Source organism: Oryctolagus cuniculus, chromosome 15 (genome assembly GCF_051225735.1).
Source record: "Oryctolagus cuniculus isolate XC-2025 breed Fujian yellow rabbit chromosome 15, ASM5122573v1, whole genome shotgun sequence".
NCBI classification, from domain to species: domain Eukaryota; kingdom Metazoa; phylum Chordata; class Mammalia; order Lagomorpha; family Leporidae; genus Oryctolagus; species Oryctolagus cuniculus.
In genome coordinates, this window is record NC_142881.1 from 866,299 (window position 1) to 885,975 (window position 19,677).

Here is a 19,677-nt window from a genome sequence, read left to right on the forward strand (position 1 = left end):
CACAGCTGCGTGGACCCGGCTCCTTCTCACGGCCGCACAAGTGCAGGGGCATCTGTGCCTCTCAGCTGGGTGCTGCTCCTCGCGTGCAGAGGCTCGGGACGGGCAGCGGGGGCACTCTGCTGTCCCCGCCCGAGCGCTTCCGGGGCCTCCGTGGCTTCTGGGGCTGCCCTGTTGTGCCCAGGCTCTGGGGGGCCTCTCCCCCCGGCGCTGGCCTGCCTCACCCCGTCATGCTTGTGCCGCTTCATCCTGCAGGCCCACAAGCTCCTGGCCAGTGTCCGGGGCAGGGTTTCTGCCCTCCTGTCTCGGGTGGGGTTGGGTGGGGTGAGGAAACGGAAGCGGCTGTGGCGCTCCCTGCCCCAGTGGTGGCAACAATATAGCAGAACAAGGGCGGGCGCGGCTCTGCCCGCCGGTCGGTGCCCAGGACTCCAGCGTGCGAGTCACGGCATCACCCGGTGATCCACGGTGCCACAGGGAACCCTCCTCGCCCCGAGCGGGGTCCTCTCTGGGGCACAGCCCTCGTCTCGTCCCCGAGGAGGAGCCGGTGTAGCTCCCGCACCTCCCTGCAGACACGTGGCAGTTGCTGTGGGGACCAAGAGGGCCAGCCCGGCCCTGGGCTTAGGCTCCTGCTGAGGCGGCGCTTACCCCTGCTCGGCAGGGAGCGCTGCACCGGGAAGGGGGCTGCTGGCGGGGAGGAGGCCCCCAGGGTCGAGCAGCCAGGGCCAGGCCTCTCCCACAGAGGCTCCTGGTGGCAGAACTAGTCCTGATTCCGGCTCGTCCCAGGGGGCAGCAGCCCTGACTCAGGGGCACTCGGACCACTCAGGGCCACCCCAGATGCCTCTTCCCCCTCGTCCTCCATAGCACAGGTGCGCAGGGACCAAGTCCTCGTGAGTCTTCGAGGGTGAGAGGCGACATCGCACCCGGTTCTGGTCCCGCTGGGGCAAAGGGGCCTGGCTCCCCGGAAAGCTGCAAGTACAGACCCAGAGAACAGAAGTCAGGGGGCCGCGCCGGCTCGGCCGCGGGACGAGGTGCTGCAGGGACGGTGACCGGTGCCTACAGGAAGCGCTCCCTTGGGCATCTGCAGGCTCCATCCTGGGCCCGCTCGTCCCGCGTGCCCTGGTCTGCAGGTAGGGCTGCGGCCCTCCAGGCCAGCGCAGTCACTGTTGGCAGCGCCAGGCCCTCCCGACCATAGGAAAGCCATGATACAAACTTGCCCAGCACTGCTGGCCACGGAGCCACCGAGGCGGAGAGAGAAGCCCTCGACTCTGGCTCACGGCATGTTTCTCGTGCCCAGTGCTACCTGGGGGCCCCTTCTGCTTCTTCCCCGTGGGGCAGCTGCACCTGTGGCCCTCAGGGGGAGACTGATCTGACTCCAGGGCGGGACTTGTGGCTTTGGAAGGGCACCCCTGGGGTGGCCCCCGCTTCTCCAGCAGAGAGCAGACCCTCCCCGGAAGGCTCTGCCAGTGACATACTCACCGCCTCGGGGTGCCGAGATGAACTATGACCAGAGAATGAACGCTAGGGAGAAAAATAAGAACAAAAATAGAAACTGAAAGGGAGGGGAGGGTGGAGGAACGGAAGGAGAGAGAGAGAGAGAGAAGCGTTTGTCTTGTTTCTGACAAGAAACCCCGAGTGACGACAGACAGGACAGGCAGGGCTGGAGGCTTCGGGCAGCAGGTGTGGCTCAGGAGTCCGAGCGAATTCCCGAGAGACACATGGGAGCTGCGCTGTAAGCACTAGTCGGGGGCCCAGCCCCGTGAGGCGAGGCCTCAGGGCTCAGTTCCCCCCTGGGGCAGAACCACCCCCTCCTCCACCTGGCTTGGGATGGATGGCGAGAGACACTCCAGTACCCAGCGGCCACAAGCACTCAGAGACAGTACTTTGGTCTTGGTCTCATTATAAGGGATGAAGTACAACCAGGGCCCTGGACAAACAAGACGTGGGGCGTGGGGCGTGGGGCGTGGGGCGTGGGCTGGGCCAGCAGACATGCAGGAGAGAATCCAGCAGTGGTGCCACTGCTAGAGAACGATTCAAGGCACAATGGAAGGGTGGCTGTGAAAACACAATAAATGCCTCACTGAAGTTGTTCTCTTCGGAACAAAGGCCCTCATGTGAAGACGTAAAACGAGACCCTCGAGTCGGGGGAGATGTCGTGGAGGCTGAAGCCCAAGAAGCTGTGGCCCCTCCCCACTTGTCCAGTGCCCACAGGCAGACGGATCCGGCTGGGAATCCAACCGTGCCCAGCTCCTGGGCTCGTTCCTTGAGGCGATCTGAATAGATTTTCCCAGCAGAGGGCGCTAAAGAGGCTAGCGGGGGGGGGGGGTTAGGTCATGGCCACGGAGGATTGGGGCAGGGCCCGTGTGGGCATGGGGAGGGAGAGTGACCAGTTGTATGAGAATTGTCCAAGAGCCGTGGCTGGCTCCTCCCTAGGCCAAGGTCAAGGACACGTGCACCACAGAAGTGTCCTGCGCAAGCATCAGCTTCCTGTTCTCTCCACGAGAGACAAGACAGGGAGGGGGGTGGGGCCCGCCAGCCAGCTCACTCAGAGCTCCACGGGGGCCGGCCACGGTGCCGACACCTGTCACAGGACACTCACGAGAGCCAAGCAAGCAGTGACCCCAGAATCACTGAAGCAGGTGCAAAGCCTGAGAAGGGGTGGCCCTAAGGGAAGCCAGACCCCACAGGAGATCAGGATGCTGTCCGGTGACCCCTGCACCTGGACTGGGCAGCGCCACGTCTGTCAACGTGCTCAGAGGCAGCCAGACGGCCCTCCCCCGCCTTGGGCCTGTGGCCCCCACCCAGGGGTTCTGAACCTGCAGGTGACTGCCTTACGGAGCAGAACGGAGGGCAGCCCCCAGCGAGAAGGCCCGGTCTGGCTCTCGGGGACTGGACCAGCAGGGGTGGTGCACGCGGAGGTGTCAGGCACAGCAACACAGCTCAGGCGTCGGCACCGAGTGGGACTCCAGGCCCCAACGCCGCGGCCTGACGCCTGCTTCTGCTCGCTGCCCCGGTCGGCAGGTGCCGGCTGCCGTCCTGAGTGGAGATCAAACCTGACGTACTTTACCTTCTCCTCCAGTTCCTTTATCTGCCTCTTCTGAGTCTCTATTCTCTCTTCCAACTCTTTAATTCTCTGCAGTGTTAAAAGGAGGACACATTCAGTACTTTCAGAATATGTGAGGAACCAGTGGGAAAAAGTCTTCCCAATTCGCCCCCGTTGATGGGTGGCAGTCAGGGGGTGGGGAGGGGTCCGTCCCACCCTTCCGCTTCCTGAAGCTTCGCATCAGGAAATCCCGATGTGCAGGACAGTGAGGGCCTCCCCAAGTCACCAGGGCAAAGCGCGGCCAGAGGCTCCCGACGGCCACGCCTGCGCCTGGGCCTGGAAGCAGCTGAAAGGTGCTCATGGTTCATCTGAAGGGAGCACGGGGGCTGCCAGGAGCCGTCCCTACGGGGCAGCACTGGAGCACGCCCTCTGCCAGACACCAGCAGATGGGCCTGCTGCCTCCCAGTCCGCCTGAACCTTGTGCGTGAGGCGTGCTCTTGGAACACGTCCATAACCCATTTGCAAGCCAGCCAGGCACACGCACAGCAGGGCTGTCCTCGCCTCCCACTAGGATGCAACTGACCCAATGCTGAGGTCCCAGGGAAGACCAGGGGCTGCCACCTGCTGGCCAGCTGTGGGCCCCAGGCAATGCCCTTGGGCATGGCCCCTGGAAGCAAGGCCATCGGATGGCTCTGCCACAGGAAGCCAGCCTGGTTGGTCTTTCTGCCTCATTCTCGCTGCCCCCGAAGCCGCCAGCCCACGCACCTGCTGTGCCAGCTGCAGCAGCTCCATGCGCTCCCGCAGGATCTGCGCATCCCGCTCACGCAGCTCGCTCATGACCTGGCGCTTCCACTGCTCCACAGCCACCTTGAGCTTCTCGCGCTCCTCCTCCGTCAGCAGCGTGGCCACTTTGGCCCCCGCCTCCTGCTGCAGGGCGTCGTACAGCATGGCTTCCAGCTCCAGGATGTGCTGAGGGCCGAGCAGAGGCACGCTGGTCCTCCCTCCTCCCAGGATGCACCTGCCTCACCCAGGGCTGCTCAGCACGGCCACAGAGGAGAGCAACCGGAGGCCGGGACAGCCGCCACGGGAGAGGGCAAGGTGGAGTGTGCCACAGCTGGGAGCCACAGTGCTCCTGTGGATTTCTGGGGAAGGCCCTGGAACCCAGACGCTCCCATCTGCGAGAAGACCCTCACATAGAAGCCCCCCAGATCAGGGCCGATGCTGGATACAGAGGCTGGGAAAGACCAGCGCCTGTGCAGCCAGTGCGGGAGCCCGGGGGTGGGGCGACCAGGAAGGGTGGAGCAGGGGCGGCCCCTCCGCTGCACAACAAGCCCTGTGCGGGTGAGAAGGCACCACGCGGGTGAGGGCGATGCCCTTGCTAGGAGGCACACGGCAGTTACAAACCCCCGGAGGCTGCCCGTCCATCTGCAGAACCACAAACGCCATCTCTGGGGAACTGCAATCTTGGAGAGAGACAAATCCTGTTACAGAATTCCTTTCCCCCCATCAAAACTGTGGCATCTTCAGACGTGAACGCTTCCTTTTCCATGGGCAAAGTGACTCTGAAAATCCTGTTGCCAGCAGACATTCCACAAAATAAAAGCCCTTTTGGCCACACTTACATCTTATCATTCTTGACAGGCACACCACACACTGTCCCCAGCTGTCACAACCCTCCCACGCTCCCACGTCAGCTGTCACTTCCAGGAGCTGAAGAACTGGGTGCACCTAAGAGAGACCACGCTCTAACAATCACCAGCAGAGTCTGGACCAGGAATTAGCATCCCCAAAGAAGGCCACCTGGAGGAGGCCACTCTACGGTCTCGCCCGGCCTCTGCCCTGGCCGCCCGAGGAAGCAGCCTTTCTCCTTCAGCACCTCGGGTGCTCAGCTCAGAGCAGCCCGTGTAGGAAAACCCTGGGTGCCCCCAGACCACAGCGCACCTGTGGGCGCCGTGCACTAGGTCGTGTGGCCCTCAAAGCGGACAGAAGCTATAGTGCAGAAACAAACATGCAATGAGTTATGTAAGACTCAGGATAAAACACACAATGGTGGCACGGCAAATAGGGCAAGTTCTGTGTGGGAAGAACTACAGGAAGACCCCGGCCCACAGCACCCCACACGGAGAGCACAGCCAAGTCCCACACAGGGAGACCCCTCCACCCACACAGGCCGCACAGCAACACAGCAAAGACCCACAGCACTGCACAGGAAGACCCCACAGGATCACATAGGAAGACCCCTCAGAGTACCACCCAGAACCCGCCCCTCCACAGCAACACGCAAAACACTCCTGATAGCGCCACACAGGAAGGCACCCCCACCACACAGGAAGTGACCCCAGAGCACCACAGAGGTCAACACCCTCCAAGCATCACAGAGGAAGACCCAAGTGTCACACAGGAAGATCCCTCACAGCACCAAACAGGAAGTCCCCCCTAAGAACCACTTAGGAAATGCCTCTCACAGGGCCACCCAGGAAGTGTCCTCACAGCCCACACAGGAAGTGACCTCACTGCACTACACTGGAAGTGTCCCCACAGCCCACACAGGAAGTGACCTCACAGCCCACACAGGAAGTGTCCTCACAGCCCACACAGGAAGTGACCACACAGCCCACACAGGAAGTGACCTCACAGCCCACACAGGAAGTGTCCTCACAGCACACACAGGAAGTGACAACACAGTACACATAGGAAGTGACCTCACTGCCCCACACAGGAAGTGTCCTCACAGCCCACACAGGAAGTGTCCTCACAGCCCACACAGGAAGTGACCACACAGCCCACACGGGAAGTGACCTCACAGCACACACGGGAAGTGTCCTCACAACTCCACACAGGAAGTGTCCTCACAGCCCACACAGGAAGTGTCCTCACAACCCCATACAGGAAGTGACCTCACAGCCCACACAGGAAGTGTCCTCACAGCCCACACAGGAAGTGTCCTCACAGCCCACACAGGAAGTGACCACACAGCCCACACAGGAAGTGACCTCACAGCCCACACAGGAAGTGTCCTCACAGCACACACAGGAAGTGACAACACAGTACACATAGGAAGTGACCTCACTGCCCCACACAGGAAGTGTCCTCACAGCCCACACAGGAAGTGTCCTCACAGCCCACACAGGAAGTGACCACACAGCCCACACGGGAAGTGACCTCACAGCACACACGGGAAGTGTCCTCACAACTCCACACAGGAAGTGTCCTCACAGCCCACACAGGAAGTGTCCTCACAACCCCATACAGGAAGTGACCTCACAGCCCACACAGGAAGTGTCCTCACAGCCCACACAGGAAGTGTCCTCACAGCCCACACAGGAAGTGTCCTCATAGCACATGAAGACCTCACAGCCCACACAGGAAGTGTCCTCACAGCCCACACAGGAAGTGACCACACAGCCCACACAGGAAGTGACCTCACAGCCCACACAGGAAGTGTCCTCACAGCACACACAGGAAGTGTCCTCATAGCACATGAAGACCTCACAGCCCACACAGGAAGTGTCCTCACAGCCCACACAGGAAGTGACCACACAGCCCACACAGGAAGTGACCTCACAGCCCACACAGGAAGTGTCCTCACAGCACACACAGGAAGTGACAACACAGCACACATAGGAAGTGACCTCACTGCCCCACACAGGAAGTGTCCTCACAGCCCACACAGGAAGTGTCCTCACAGCCCACACAGGAAGTGACCACACAGCCCACACGGGAAGTGACCTCACAGCACACACGGGAAGTGTCCTCACAACTCCACACAGGAAGTGTCCTCACAGCCCACACAGGAAGTGTCCTCACAACCCCATACAGGAAGTGACCTCACAGCCCACACAGGAAGTGTCCTCACAGTCCACATAGAAGTGACCTCACAGCACACACGGGAAGTGACCTCACAGCCCACACAGGAAGTGACCTCACAGCCCCACACAGGAAGTATCCTCACAGCCCACACAGGAAGTGACCACACAGCCCACACAGGAAGTGACCTCACAGCCCACACAGGAAGTGACCTCACAGCACATGAAGACCTCATAGCCCACACAGGAAGTGTCCTCACAGCACACACAGGAAGTGGCCACACAGCCCACACAGGAAGTAACCTCACAGCCCACACAGGAAGTGTCCTCACAGCACATGAAGACCTCACAGCCCACACAGGAAGTGTCCTCACAGCACACACAGGAAGTGTCCTCATACACAGGAAGTGTCCTCATACACAGGAAGTGTCCTCACAGCCCACACAGGAAGTGACCTCACAGCACACACAGGAAGTGTCCTCACAGCCCACACAGGAAGTGACCTCACAGCACACACAGGAAGTGTCCTCACAGCCCACACAGGAAGTGACCTCACAGCCCACACAGGAAGTGTCCTCACAGCACATGAAGACCTCACAGCCCACACAGGAAGAGGCTTTTCTGAAAGCATCACACAGCATTTTGCATCCTATGGGCTACCTTGCTGCTCCACAGTGGCCTTTTTGGCAGGGCTGGGCCAACTGAGACACTGACCCTCTGCTGTGCTTGACAGCATAGGTGCGGCCTCCATGGTGGTGACACAGTTGTGCTCTGGGAATGCTGAGGTGGCTCTGATTGGACCTTCTGGAAGTTCTATGGATGCTGAATTTCCAGCCACGTGAGGTCCATGATCATTAGAACCCACGGGCAGTGGGCCAGCGTGTGCAGTTAGGGCCTACTCACCAATTCAGCTTGTGTTCCGTCATGCCACTCACAGGATAACCCTCCTACCTCCAGAGGGATTCTGCCTGTGACGCTGCCTGAGATGGAGTCTCTCTCCCAAGTGAGGGCTCTTAAGTGACATCAGAGCAGAAAGGGAGGGGGCTGAAGACATGCAGTCAGAGGCCGGCCATCATCTGGGAGCTGCGTGAAGCTCAAGTTCCTCTTACTATCTCATCCCACCTTCACCCCAGTAATGCAGACAGAAAGCATTGGAAATTTTTTGGTATAACCTTGGGAAGGAAATTTCCAAAACCATAAATCATGAAATCTAGAGGCCACCAATCTTGTAAATATTACGAAAATTCTGCTCAGCCCCCAAAACAGCAGTCAAACTCAAACTCTGGGAGAAATACCTGCAGTGGACAACAGGCTGTTTGCCTCAATGTACCAAGAGCTCTGACAGGCCTGTGAGAAGGCCGACTACACAACACGAAGCGGGCAAAGGGTGTGAGCTGAACGAAGGGTGAGAACAGACACGGCGCAGTCCAACCCAACGTACTCCACTCGACCTTCCTGGGAGACAACCCTCGGAGTCAGCTTTCAAAAACCCCCCACATCAGCCTTTGCTTACACTCAGCTTGCGGTACAACTGTGCCGAGTACACAGGGACCAAAGTGAGGCTTCCTACCGACGGCTTCCTGCTGACCTTTTGGCCAAGCCAAAGAACCTTTCCCACAGAGAGATGCTCGCACCTGCACACAAGACTGGGCACAAAGTATTGCGGCACTGTGGACGGCGAACACCGGGACACAACCCAACACCCACAGCCTGGGACGAAGGACCACGTGAGCTGTGCTCACATCAAGTTCCTGTTCTCACAGCTGGGGACTGCCCTCCCATCGACGGTGGTGGGAAAAGCCACCGGGCATCTGTGGGTGCAGTCGCTGCTGCTCAGGTGTTAAGGACGCCTGTGGGAAAACACACGTCACGGGGACCCCAGCATCTCCTGGAAGACACCACGGGCTGCTGCGAGGTGTGCCCTGTCACTGGGGTCCCAGGGGAGTGGAGCAGGGGTGCAGGGAGGCATCCTCTTGCACGCCCCGAGCACTCGGTGGTGACTATTCTAAGGACTTCTAGAGAGCAGGCTGAGAGTAAGTGTAAGACGACCAGTCTTGGCAAGTGGTGAAAGCACACAGGTGCCTATTCTGAGGAGCCCTGAGAGAAGCGGAGAGAGCAGAATTCCAGTCTTCCTCTGGATGCTGGGCACGTAATGAACTTCTCCTCGTCCCTCTTACTTACTGGTTTGGTGTACTGTAGAGCAGTTCCATGTTTACGACCCCTTCCACTCAGAGAACCAACATGAAAGAACTGATGCCCTTCCTTCTCCTCCCTCTCCTGGCTTTCACAGTCCTCACCTTCCACACCTCAGTCTGCGCCTTTTCTCCTTCACCCACTCAGCACCGCTGTGCACCTGCTGCTCGCCAGGCATCATGCAGGCCTAGAAGACCAGCTGGTGGCAGTGGGCACGGCCCCTGCCTGCCTAGTCAGGGAGAGGCCATCCCATCTGCGTTTTGCTCAGGGCGTCCAGCTGAGGCTAGAGAAGGCTTCCTAGCAGCAGTGATGGGCTAAAACTGGAAGTCAGCAGGGATAGGCACGAAAAGGCGTTCCCGGGGGAAAGAGCAGGGACAGCGGCCGGGGCCCTGTCCCTTAGCCTCGCGTGGTGCCAGCCCTACAGCAGAAATGCCACTTGGATAAGGATCCCAGGTCCCAGCCCTCGAGACTCATGCAGGAATGTGGGCCTTGATGGCGGCAGAGCGCTGTTCTGGAGGGTTCTTTGCCATCCAGCAGAGGAGCCTGTCTGTGCCGGGGAGTCACACAGACAGAAGGTTATCACCACCACTATTAGCAAAAGCACCATTATCACCACCACCACCACCACCACCACCACCACGACCATGGTCACCATTCTGAGAGCTCCCAGCCTGAGCTGGGACCTGGGAATGAGCATTTTCAGTTCAGCCAGCCTCGCTGTGTCTAAGCAGCTCAAGCAGATCTTCTCGCAGGCGTAAGGGCCAGGGCCCTGACTACTGGGCTGGGTGCCCTGGTGAATGTCTTGGTGGTGACCCTTGTCCACCCATCATCACAAGCCTGAGCAGTCCCGGAGATACCTTCCTGCACGTGGGACACAGACATTGCTGTGTCACCAGAGCGCTGGGATGGTGACTATGGTGGGGGGTCAGGGGCACCTGCCAGCTCCCACCCAGAGAACCCTGTTCTCAAATCTGGTTTTCAAGCTGGAAACGCGCCCTGCTCATCCCTGGAGCTGCTGTTGTACCTGCCACACACGAAGCTGCTGCAGCCTGTGGATGGTCACTGCCACATCTTGTGTCACGTGGGCAAGGGAGGCACCAGTGACCACGGCTCCCCATTCCTGCCCTCGTCTCACTCGTCCCCGGGAGGTGCCCCCACCCCAGGCAGCAGAGCCTCTCTGGCCTCATGAGCCACAGCGGCACAGCAAGAACAGCAAGCTGCCAGCCTCCAAGCTGGGCAGCCACGGCCACCGCTGACTAAGCCACTGCGACCCACCATCCACACGACAATTATCCTCCTCACAACCCCAGAAGGTGGGAATCAGTATCTCCGTTAGGTCTCGTGGCCGGCGGCCAGCCAAGACCAGAGCATCGGGCAGCAGCCCACCTGCTCCCCACGGCTCCTCAGGCCAGCCTGAGCTGCTGGCAACATGGCCTGGCATCTGCCTTGAAGGCTCCAGCCTGCAGGCTGACGTTAACAAACGGCTGTGGCCGATGGCCAGAGAGGAAGCCCTTGGGGGCCTCCCAGCTGTCCGCGAGCTTCAGAGCTGGGATGCGAAGGCTCAAAGAGCACAAAGCTTCTTTTCGCGTTCACAAAGGGATCTCAGCGGGAGCTAAGGCGGCTGGCAGGAGCCAGTGCTGCTGCATCCTGCAGTGGTTCAGGTCCTGGAGTGGGCCCAGTGTGGTGGCGTGGAGGTGGAGCCCACGGGAGGCGCCTTGGTCACCAGAAGGGATGAACGCAGTTCTCACTGGACCACAGTTGGGCCTGAAGCGGGAGCCTGCGTCCCCTGGCTCCCTGTCTGGCAGGGAAAGCTGCTATCACAGAGGGAGCCTGCGTCCCCCGGCTCCCTGTCTGGCAGGGAAAGCTGCTATCACAGAGGGAGCCTGCGTCCCCCGGCTCCCGTCCAGCCACAGCCTGGTTGTGCGTCCTTGCTTCTTCACACCTCTTGCAGCTAGCACTGCGCATTCTGTCCCGGCCACAGGAAACAGACTAACACAAGCGTCCAGCGAGAATCCCAGAGACATTGGAGGAAGCACAAAGGCATGCGGTGGGAGCAATGGCCTCCCGAGGGGCAGGCAAGCGCGTGGCCCAGGTGAGACTTGCAGGGCTCCGCCTGCTATCACTTGGGAACTCCCGCCGTGCTCAGTCAGCTCACAGGAGCACAGTCTCCTACCCCTCAGCGTGCACACTCACGGGAGTTCTGCCTGGGCGCACACTCCTGAAGTTCAGCATTTACTGATGGGGCAGGAACGTGTCCCCCAGAATCCACCATGCAGGAGTGAGGGGTCTTCATGGAGAGAAGGCAGAGAGTGCCCCACACCGAGCCCGCGGCCTCCCAGCAGGACTCAGCCTCGGTGCACCCCGGCACACCCCGGCACCTGGACACTCCACTGGGCACTGAACAATTCACCTGTTTGTCCCACACCTGCCCGCTCTGGGGTTCCACAGCCTTCTCTCCCCTACCTTGTGGGCTTGGTCCAATGACTGCTTCCTGTAGTCCAGCTCCTCGTCCAGGTAGCCCTTCTGTTTGCTGAACAGCTCCTGAACACAAGAGGACCCGTGTCAGCCTCCGGCGCCTGACCGGACAGCATGCGCACACTCCAGGGCCACGGGGGAAGCCCACCCACCTTCTCCTGCTCCAGGTCCGCCATCTTCCGCTGCAGCGCCACCTCTGTCTCCTCGATCTGCTGCAGCCACTGGGCAAATAGAAGGCAGGTGCCACCAGGGGCCACACGCCCTCTGGCCCCCACGTGGGTTCTGATTCCACCCCCTCCCGGTTCCCTGGGCACAGCCTGGGGCAGGGGGAGGTCCTTGCTGAGGGTCAGGGCTGGCTGGCACCGTGAATGCAGCCTGAGCACTCACCCGTGTTTCCCTGGGCGAGGAGGGACCCTGGCGTAGGGAGCAGGGTTCTGCCAGGAAGGGCAGAGGTGTGGCCTGGTCCCCTAATTGCCAGGGCACTCCCCCTGGTGGCCGGGCAGGATCCCCAGGAGGGTCTTGTGGGTCAAGCAGAAAATGCTAATGGCTTCAGGCCCTTTCCCCCTCTGGGAGGAAATGGAGGCAGAGTTGGTGTCTTGACAAGATCTGGCCGAATCCTGGCAAGGATGCTCAGTACGCACCATTCGACCTGTCTGTGCCAGATCCCCTGAGGCAGCCAGGACTCAGTGTGTCCCCTCTGCCCTACAGCCCCCTCCTCCCAGAAAGGCGTCTTCTGAGCTGAGCCAGGGGACCCAAGGCACTCAGCCCTCTCCTGGGCGTCTGTGCAGCTGCTGTTACCTTCTCGGCCAAGGTCAGGACTGTCCTGGCTTGAATGACAACCACCTGCTCCTCGTTGGTCAGGTTCTACAGGGAGAAGCAGAGCAGGGGTGAGGTCAGAGGCTGCCCCAGGGCAGGGTGGGTGCTGAATGACAGATGCAGGTGAGTATGATGGGGAGGGGCTACAGCGCAAGATGCTTGGACTGAAACACCCTTCCCACACTCTCACGTGCTCTCTCTGGGGCTCCGTTCATTTCCTCTTCTTCAGGATGGTCCTTCACCAGCTGGGCCACCTAACATGTGGGGGCCACACCCAGTAACAAGTGCTTCCTGTCTCCCCCGCCCCAGCTCTGTTTGAAGCCAGGCCTCTGCAGACACAGCGCGGGGAGGAGAGGCAGCGCTCCTGCTGTGAAACGGCGCTGGTCCCTGGCAGTTTCTTTCTCTGCATGTTCATCCATGCTTCATCTCAAGGGCCCACGGGTGTCCTGCTTGGCAGGGTGTTCCTCTGGGACCCCACTGAGCACCCCTGGGCGATGCAGGCCCCTCCTATGCTGAGCCCTGGCTGCTACCTGCCCGGCACCAACTCACGGGACAGCCCGGAGCAGGAGAGGGCACGAGGAACAGAGGCTGGAGCAGGGAGGGGCCTGCCTGGAGCACTGCTGCACAGGAAGTCCCCACTGCCCCTAGAGCCTACCTGGGTCAGAACCGGGTCACTCAGAAAACCCTGCATGTCCGATTCTCTCCCCAGACAGCGGCTCCCTGAGAGTGGCCATGAGCCCTCAAAGTCAGCATGTGGTCTCCCACTCAGAGCTGATGACCAACGACTACACACACAGAGGCAGACTCTACCCACAGGGCAAGTGCACCCCCAAAGTGGATGGCATTGCATTTGAGCCCCATCCTGCTGGGGACGGCAACCACTGGGCTGGGAGGAGCCCTAAAGGAGGACTGAGCGGAGCTGGCCTCGCCCTGACTCTGCCACTGCGTTGGCTCTGTGGCCCAGGCAGGTGCCTTCTGGAATGTGTCTCTCAAGCTGTGAATCTGGGGGTTGCCCAATATGGTTCTCAAGAGCCTGTGATGGGACTATATCTAGGGCTGGCTGCTGCTTACGTCACCAACAGCATCCTTGCGGTGGGGGGGGCTTCTGCCACCTGTTGCCAGGAAGAAGCCACTAGGTGAGCGAGGGGCAGACAGAAGAGCCCCCTGCTGGAAGCCTTGCCCTGCTCTGCTCCTACAGACCCCCAGGTGATGAGCAGGCACGTGAAGAAGTGACTCCTGTCAACACAAGACCCTGTCTGAGGGCACAGAAGAGGTCGAGTGTGGGCAACTGGGTGGATGATGGACAGGTGGCTGCATGAAAGATGGATATACGGATGGATAACACATGAGTGGATGACAGATGAGGGTGGGTGGAGGACAGAGGAGGCATGATGGATGGATGCACAGATAGAGAGGTAGATGGATGGACACATAGATGGAGAGATGGATGGATGGATGCACAAATGGAGAGGTGGATGGATGGATGGATGGACGCATAGATAGATGGATGGATGGATGGATGGATGGATGGATGGATGGAAGGATGGATGGATGGATGGATGGATGGAGAGGTGGATGGATGGATGGATGGATGGATGGATGGATGGAGAGGTGGATGGATGGATGGATGGATGGATGGAGAGGTGGATGGATGGATGGATGGATGGAGAGGTGGGTGGATGGATGGATGGATGGATGGATGGATGGAGAGGTGGATGGATGGATGGATGGATGGAGAGGTGGATGGATGGATGGATGGATGGATGGATGGAGAGGTGGATGGATGGATGGATGGATGGATGGAGAGGTGGATGGATGGATGGATGGATGGAGAGGTGGATGGATGGATGGATGGAGAGGTGGATGGATGGATGGATGGATGGATGGAGAGGTAGATGGATGGGTGGAGAGGTGGATGGAGAGGTGGATGGATGGATGGATGGATGGAGAGGTGGATGGATGGATGGATGGAGAGGTGGATGGATGGATGGATGGATGGATGGAGAGGTGGATGGATGGATGGATGGGTGGAGAGGTGGGTGGATGGATGGAGAGGTGGATGGATGGATGGATGGATGGATGGATGGAGAGGTGGATGGATGGATGGATGGATGGATGGATGGAGAGGTGGATGGATGGATGGATGGATGGAGAGGTGGATGGATGGATGGATGGAGAGGTGGATGGATGGATGGATGGATGGATGGAGAGGTAGATGGATGGGTGGAGAGGTGGATGGAGAGGTGGATGGATGGATGGATGGATGGAGAGGTGGATGGATGGATGGAGAGGTGGATGGATGGATGGATGGATGGATGGAGAGGTGGATGGATGGATGGATGGGTGGAGAGGTGGGTGGATGGATGGATGGATGGATGGAGAGGTGGATGGATGGGTGGAGAGGTGGATGGATGGATGGATGGATGGAGAGGTGGATGGATGGATGGATGGAGAGGTGGATGGATGGATGGAGAGGTGGATGGATGGATGGATGGATGGATGGAGAGGTGGATGGATGGATGGATGGATGGAGAGGTGGATGGATGGATGGATGGATGGAGAGGTGGATGGATGGATGGATGGATGGAGAGGTGGATAGATGGATGGATGGATGGAGAGGTGGATGGATGGATGGATGGGTGGAGAGATGGGTGGATGGATGGATGGATGGATGGAGAGGTAGGTAGATAGATGGATGGATGGATGGATGGATGGATGGAGAGTTGGGTAAGTGGATGATGAATGCTAGAGGATGGGTGGAAGGATGGAGGGATGGGCAGAGGAAGGGAGGGTGGATGGATGGAAGATGACAATGACAGTTGCAGATGGAAAGACGGATGGACAGAGGACACATGGTGGATGCACGGCTGGATGGAGAACACATGGACAGGCTGGTGGATAGATGAGTGGAGGAATGGACAGAGGACACAGATGCACGATGGATGGAGAATGAGCAGCTGGGGGGATGGATATTTGGATGGGGGATGGATGGATGGGGGATAGCTGGATGGCAGAGACAGAGACAGAGAATGGAAGGATTTGGGAATGAAGGGATGTTATTTCACCCACTTGGCAATTAATTTTCTTTTGAGGCATTTTTCACAGAAATCGGAACTCTGATTCAGTGGTTGTCTGGGGACTCTGCTTCTTCCCCAAAACCAAGGGAGTGGGAGCCCTCAGGGAGCCATAAACAGCAGCCCCCTCCCCTCTGAGGTGCGGAGGAGCTGACAGACGGACAGGGATTCGGACAGGGAGCACGTGTCCAGGGAGTCGGAGGCTGGAGGGCCAGGTGGGCACTTGAGCAGCGAGACAGCAGCAGGTCCCTCCCAAACGTGGGGCCCACTCCAAGCAGACTGGGCCACGGGAGGGTCCTGTGGCGGCACTGCAGAGGGGCTCCCGGGGCGCCGGGCCCAGGGCTGGGGCAGGGGCGGCATGAGAGGCATGCACAAGTCAGGAGAGCAACATACACTTACGGCGTTATCCCCCAGGATGTCCAGCTTCTTCATCAGCTCCGGGACCACGATGTCCTAGGAGGCAGAGGCAACAGGCAGCAGTGAGCCACAGCGGGCAGGCGGGGCAGGGTGGGGGGCGGGGTGGGGCGGGGCTTTACCGTCACGCCTTCGGCCTCACAGTACACCTGCAGGGGGCTCTTCCCATCCACGAAGGGTGTATGGTGGAAGGTGATGGCCGGCGACTTCCTCTCCCTCTCCTAAGACAGAGCAAAGGCTGGGCACTGGACATTCCCTTCCCATCCCCCACCTCCGCAGAGCCATGCCAGGACCCAGGGCCACCAAGAGAGGGGTCAACAGGTGTAGTGGCAGAAACCTCACTGTCCCTAAAGACTGCCCCAGTGTGCTCACTGGCCCGGCTGGGCCATGTGACGTCCGGCTCCACAATGTCCCAGCCAAGTGGCACTGAGCAGGCCCAGCCCCACCGGGACCGGCAAACCCATCTGTGAACCCACGAGGCTTCGGAAGAGTCAGGGCAAGTGGTGCCCACGGCCCCCTGGTGACACCGGCTGCTGGTCCTGCCTGGCCCTCGCAGGAGCCCAGGAAGCCCGGTGGGAGTGGCTGCTCCCCTACCAGGAGGCCGACAGGAGGGCTCTGAGAGGTAGATCCATCTAGATCCGGAGTGTGCTTCACCCCGCTGCACGGAGGCAGAGGTGCTGGTGGGGAGGGGAGGGGTGGTGCTGACCAGCGGGGTGACACCTGCGTAGCCACTTCCTCTTGGCCTTGTGCTGCGCACGCTGCCCTAACACCATAGCACAGTGACACAGTGACACTCTACACAGTGACATAGCTGTGCACACCTGGCCTGTCCGTCACAGCAGCATGCTTATCCCCTGCCCTCCCTCTACAGGCTGTGGCCAGGGATGGAGAGCAGAGGCAGAATCGGTGTCTGCTGGGCCAACTCTGGGGGCACCGTCCTTGCCACTCACCGCCACTGCCACAGCTGCCACCCCTGCCCTCACCATTCCTGCCCCGGTCTGCGCTCAGCCTGTCCTCCAAAACCCACGCCAAGATCTTGCTGTGTAACAGCGTCTGGCACTGAGACACTGCCGCATCTGTCTGTCGGAGTGCCGGGGTGGTCTCGGCTCTGGCTCCTGACTCCACCTTCCTGTAATGTGGCCCCTGGGAAACAGCGGGTAATGGCTCAGGTGCTCGAGCCCCTGCCATTCCACAAGCAGGACCCGGACTGAGTTCCCAGGTCCTGGCTTTGACTTAGCCCAGCCCCATAAGCAGTCAAGCAGGTGGGGGCTTCCTCTGTCTGTTTCTTTCAAATAGAGATGAATGGAGGAATGAACGAGGCCTCTGATGGGGCCAGATGGCTCTGCCCTCGTGGTGGGCCTGGGGTTCTTCCTGCTTCCTGCCCCCTTGCCTCTGCCGTGGGGTGACGCAGCCTGGCGTGGTGCCGCACCTTGGTCCTGGCTCCCCAGCCTCGAGATGCGCTCTCTGTACACGACCCAGCCTGGGCGGCGCTAAGCCGCGGCCCCGCAGCGTTCCTTTCCCTCTCACGACACCAGGTCCCAGGGTACCCGGCCCGCCCGGGAGACGGCCGTTCTGCTCGGCTGGCCAGTCCTCGGTGGGCCTCTGGCACCTCATCCCTGTCCTTTGCAGCCTGGACTTTGGGCTATCTGTTCGAAGGCTCAGGCGACTCAGGAGGACCCAGGGCTCAGCCCTGAGGCAGTCCCTGAGCCTGGGGGTGACCACAGGGTGGGGCTGGGACCCACAGCCCCCACCTCAAGCTCCAGGACCCTGAACTCCAGCAGCTCGTTCTGGTCCTTGGCGTCCTGCACCTCGTGTTTCAGCCGAGCCTCTTCCGCCTCCATGTGCTTAATCTGTGAGAGAAGACGATGAGGTGAGACAGCCACGCTCTCTTGCTAGGTCAGTCCTGGCCGGCTGCCGGCTGCCGGCTGCCGGCTGCCCAGGCCTAGAGCGCTCAGCCGGCCAGCCGCGCTCCCTCAGCAGTCAGCCGCGGGGAGGCCGGGCAGGCCTCTGCTGTGGGCAGCCAGGGCCATGTGGTGGGCAGGGGCTCGAGCCCAGCCCGACCTTCGGAGCAGGGGTGGGGAAGGGGGCTGCCCAGGGCAAGGCAGCGCCTGCGGCTCCCTGGCACTACTGGAGACAGGCTGGCCCAGAACCGGAGGGTCACTGCTGCCCGATGACCACTGTCCCGGCCTGGCTAATTAAGGAGTGGCAAAACCCACCAGCAACAAGCGAGCTCGCGGCACGTGTCCCCAGCAGCAGGAGGAAGGGTGTCCACCAGGGGCAGAGTGGCATGCAGGCCCCAAAGCCGACTTCGGGAGCCCAGGGGACGGAACCCGGAGCACCAGCATCCTTTGACTGAGCTGGCTCAGGCAAGCACCGGGCCTTCCACAGGGCCTGCGGCCCTACCAGGGCCTGCAGGGCCAAGAACCTGACCCTGGGTCGCCACAGCCAGACGGCAGCCAGGCTTTGAGTGTGTGTGCCTTCAAGTGTGCATGGGCCATGACAGGGCCAGAGTGGGCTTTGAGCCTCCCACTCTGCACCCGCTCTCACAGGTCTGAGCCCTGTCCCCCATCTGGGATGGTCCCGAACTGCTCCGATCTCAGAGCCGTCTGCAGTCTAAGCCGAGTGCTGTGAACCCTGCGCTGAACACAGGCTGCAAGGTGGGGCTGACTCAAGGGGAGGGCATGACTCACGGGCAGGTGCGCTGCTCTGGCCCCTCCTGTCACCAGGCCCTGGGGAAGGCCCTGGGCACCAGCCAGAAGCCAAGGCCACTAAGGAGAGTACCGGCTGTAGACCACGTCTTCTGGTCCATTCTACACAAGGCAGCACCACTGGGGGGGGGGGTGGCGCAGAGGCCACAGCACTTCTGGAGCTTCTTGTCCAGAGGCCAACAGGACCCACACCCACGGCCACTGCCGGGCGAGGCCACATTGAGTCAGACACAACTACGACCGTCTGGGGTGGAATGCAGGCCTGGCCTGAGGACCACCAGCCTTTACGACAAACAGGGAGGTGCATCTCCTGGCTTCAAAAGGGCAATGCGTTCACAAAGCTTCCTGCACCGGCCCCTTCCAGGGAACCCAGCAGCACAGCAGGGCGCACGTGGACACACAGCTCAGACACAGGCTCTGCTGGCCCCAGGGGAACAGGGCCCAGCGCCCCCCACCTCCCCCAGGCAAACTCATCTCCAGGACCAGGGAGATGACAGCAACCTGCCCAGGGCTCTGGCAGAGCCACAGTTCTTGGGATGGGGCCGACAGGGACCTACCCACCAGCCCTGGGGGCCTGCACCCCCCATGTGAGCACGTGGCAAGTTGCACCAGCTTGCGGGAGGGAGGGGAATGGTTGGGGAGGGGCTTGGGCCATACCTTTTCTACCAGTTCTTGATTTCTCCTATACAGTGCTTGCTTCTCTTCAATCCACTTCATATCCTTGAAAAGGAAATGGTAAAGCCAAAGAAAATCGTGAGCAGAGACTGCCCCCTCAGGGCGCGGCTCCCGGCTGTGGAGGTGAGTGTTCAGGTCCCACTGATTCAGAGACCATTTCCTTGGAGGATCCTGGATGAGGGAGATGGAGCAGCCCAGCCTCAGGAGTACCGCTTGGGGATGCTGCCCCTTGTGGACAGCACCCCAGGCTCAGTGAACAGGCCAGGTACTAAGGAGCACCTGGCTTGGTGTGGTGCCCCAGGTGCAGGGGACCCTGACCCAGGGCTCACTGGCAGAGGTCCCTCGGGGTGCAGTTCCTCTCACTCCATACTCAGGACCCAGGCTCTGTGCTGCTTCCAGCACAGGACGTGTAGAAGCCTCACTGAGCTCAGCTCAAGGCCCGGGCTGGGAGGACGCCTGCTGTCAGCACACTCACACCG

At 60.4% G+C, this 19,677-nt stretch overlaps 1 protein-coding gene across 20 annotated transcripts in view; it reads right to left on the bottom strand.

The window, feature by feature from the left end:
* Window positions 1-479: 479 nt before the first annotated feature.
* Window positions 480-19,677, bottom strand: part of JAKMIP3 (Janus kinase and microtubule interacting protein 3) — a 92,023-nt gene continuing 72,825 nt past the window's right edge. For 9 of the 20 annotated variants that reach the window (XM_089313792.1, XM_089313789.1, XM_089313794.1 and 6 more), the window contains 11 exons: window positions 19,181-19,243; window positions 17,567-17,665; window positions 15,938-16,036; window positions 15,795-15,854; window positions 12,310-12,375; window positions 11,664-11,732; window positions 11,500-11,577; window positions 3,803-4,006; window positions 3,062-3,127; window positions 1,474-1,515; window positions 480-963 (listed from right to left, as the gene is read on the bottom strand). In XM_089313792.1, the coding sequence (XP_089169918.1) occupies window positions 817-963; window positions 1,474-1,515; window positions 3,062-3,127; window positions 3,803-4,006; window positions 11,500-11,577; window positions 11,664-11,732; window positions 12,310-12,375; window positions 15,795-15,854; window positions 15,938-16,036; window positions 17,567-17,665; window positions 19,181-19,243 (993 nt within the window). In that variant the 3' untranslated portion in view covers window positions 480-816. Of the gene's footprint in view, window positions 964-1,473; window positions 1,547-3,061; window positions 3,128-3,802; window positions 4,007-11,499; window positions 11,578-11,663; window positions 11,733-12,309; window positions 12,376-15,794; window positions 15,855-15,937; window positions 16,037-17,566; window positions 17,666-19,180; window positions 19,244-19,677 lie in introns of all 20 variants that reach the window. The other 11 variants (XM_051830090.3, XM_051830093.3, XM_051830088.3 and 8 more) reach the window with 3 other exon arrangements.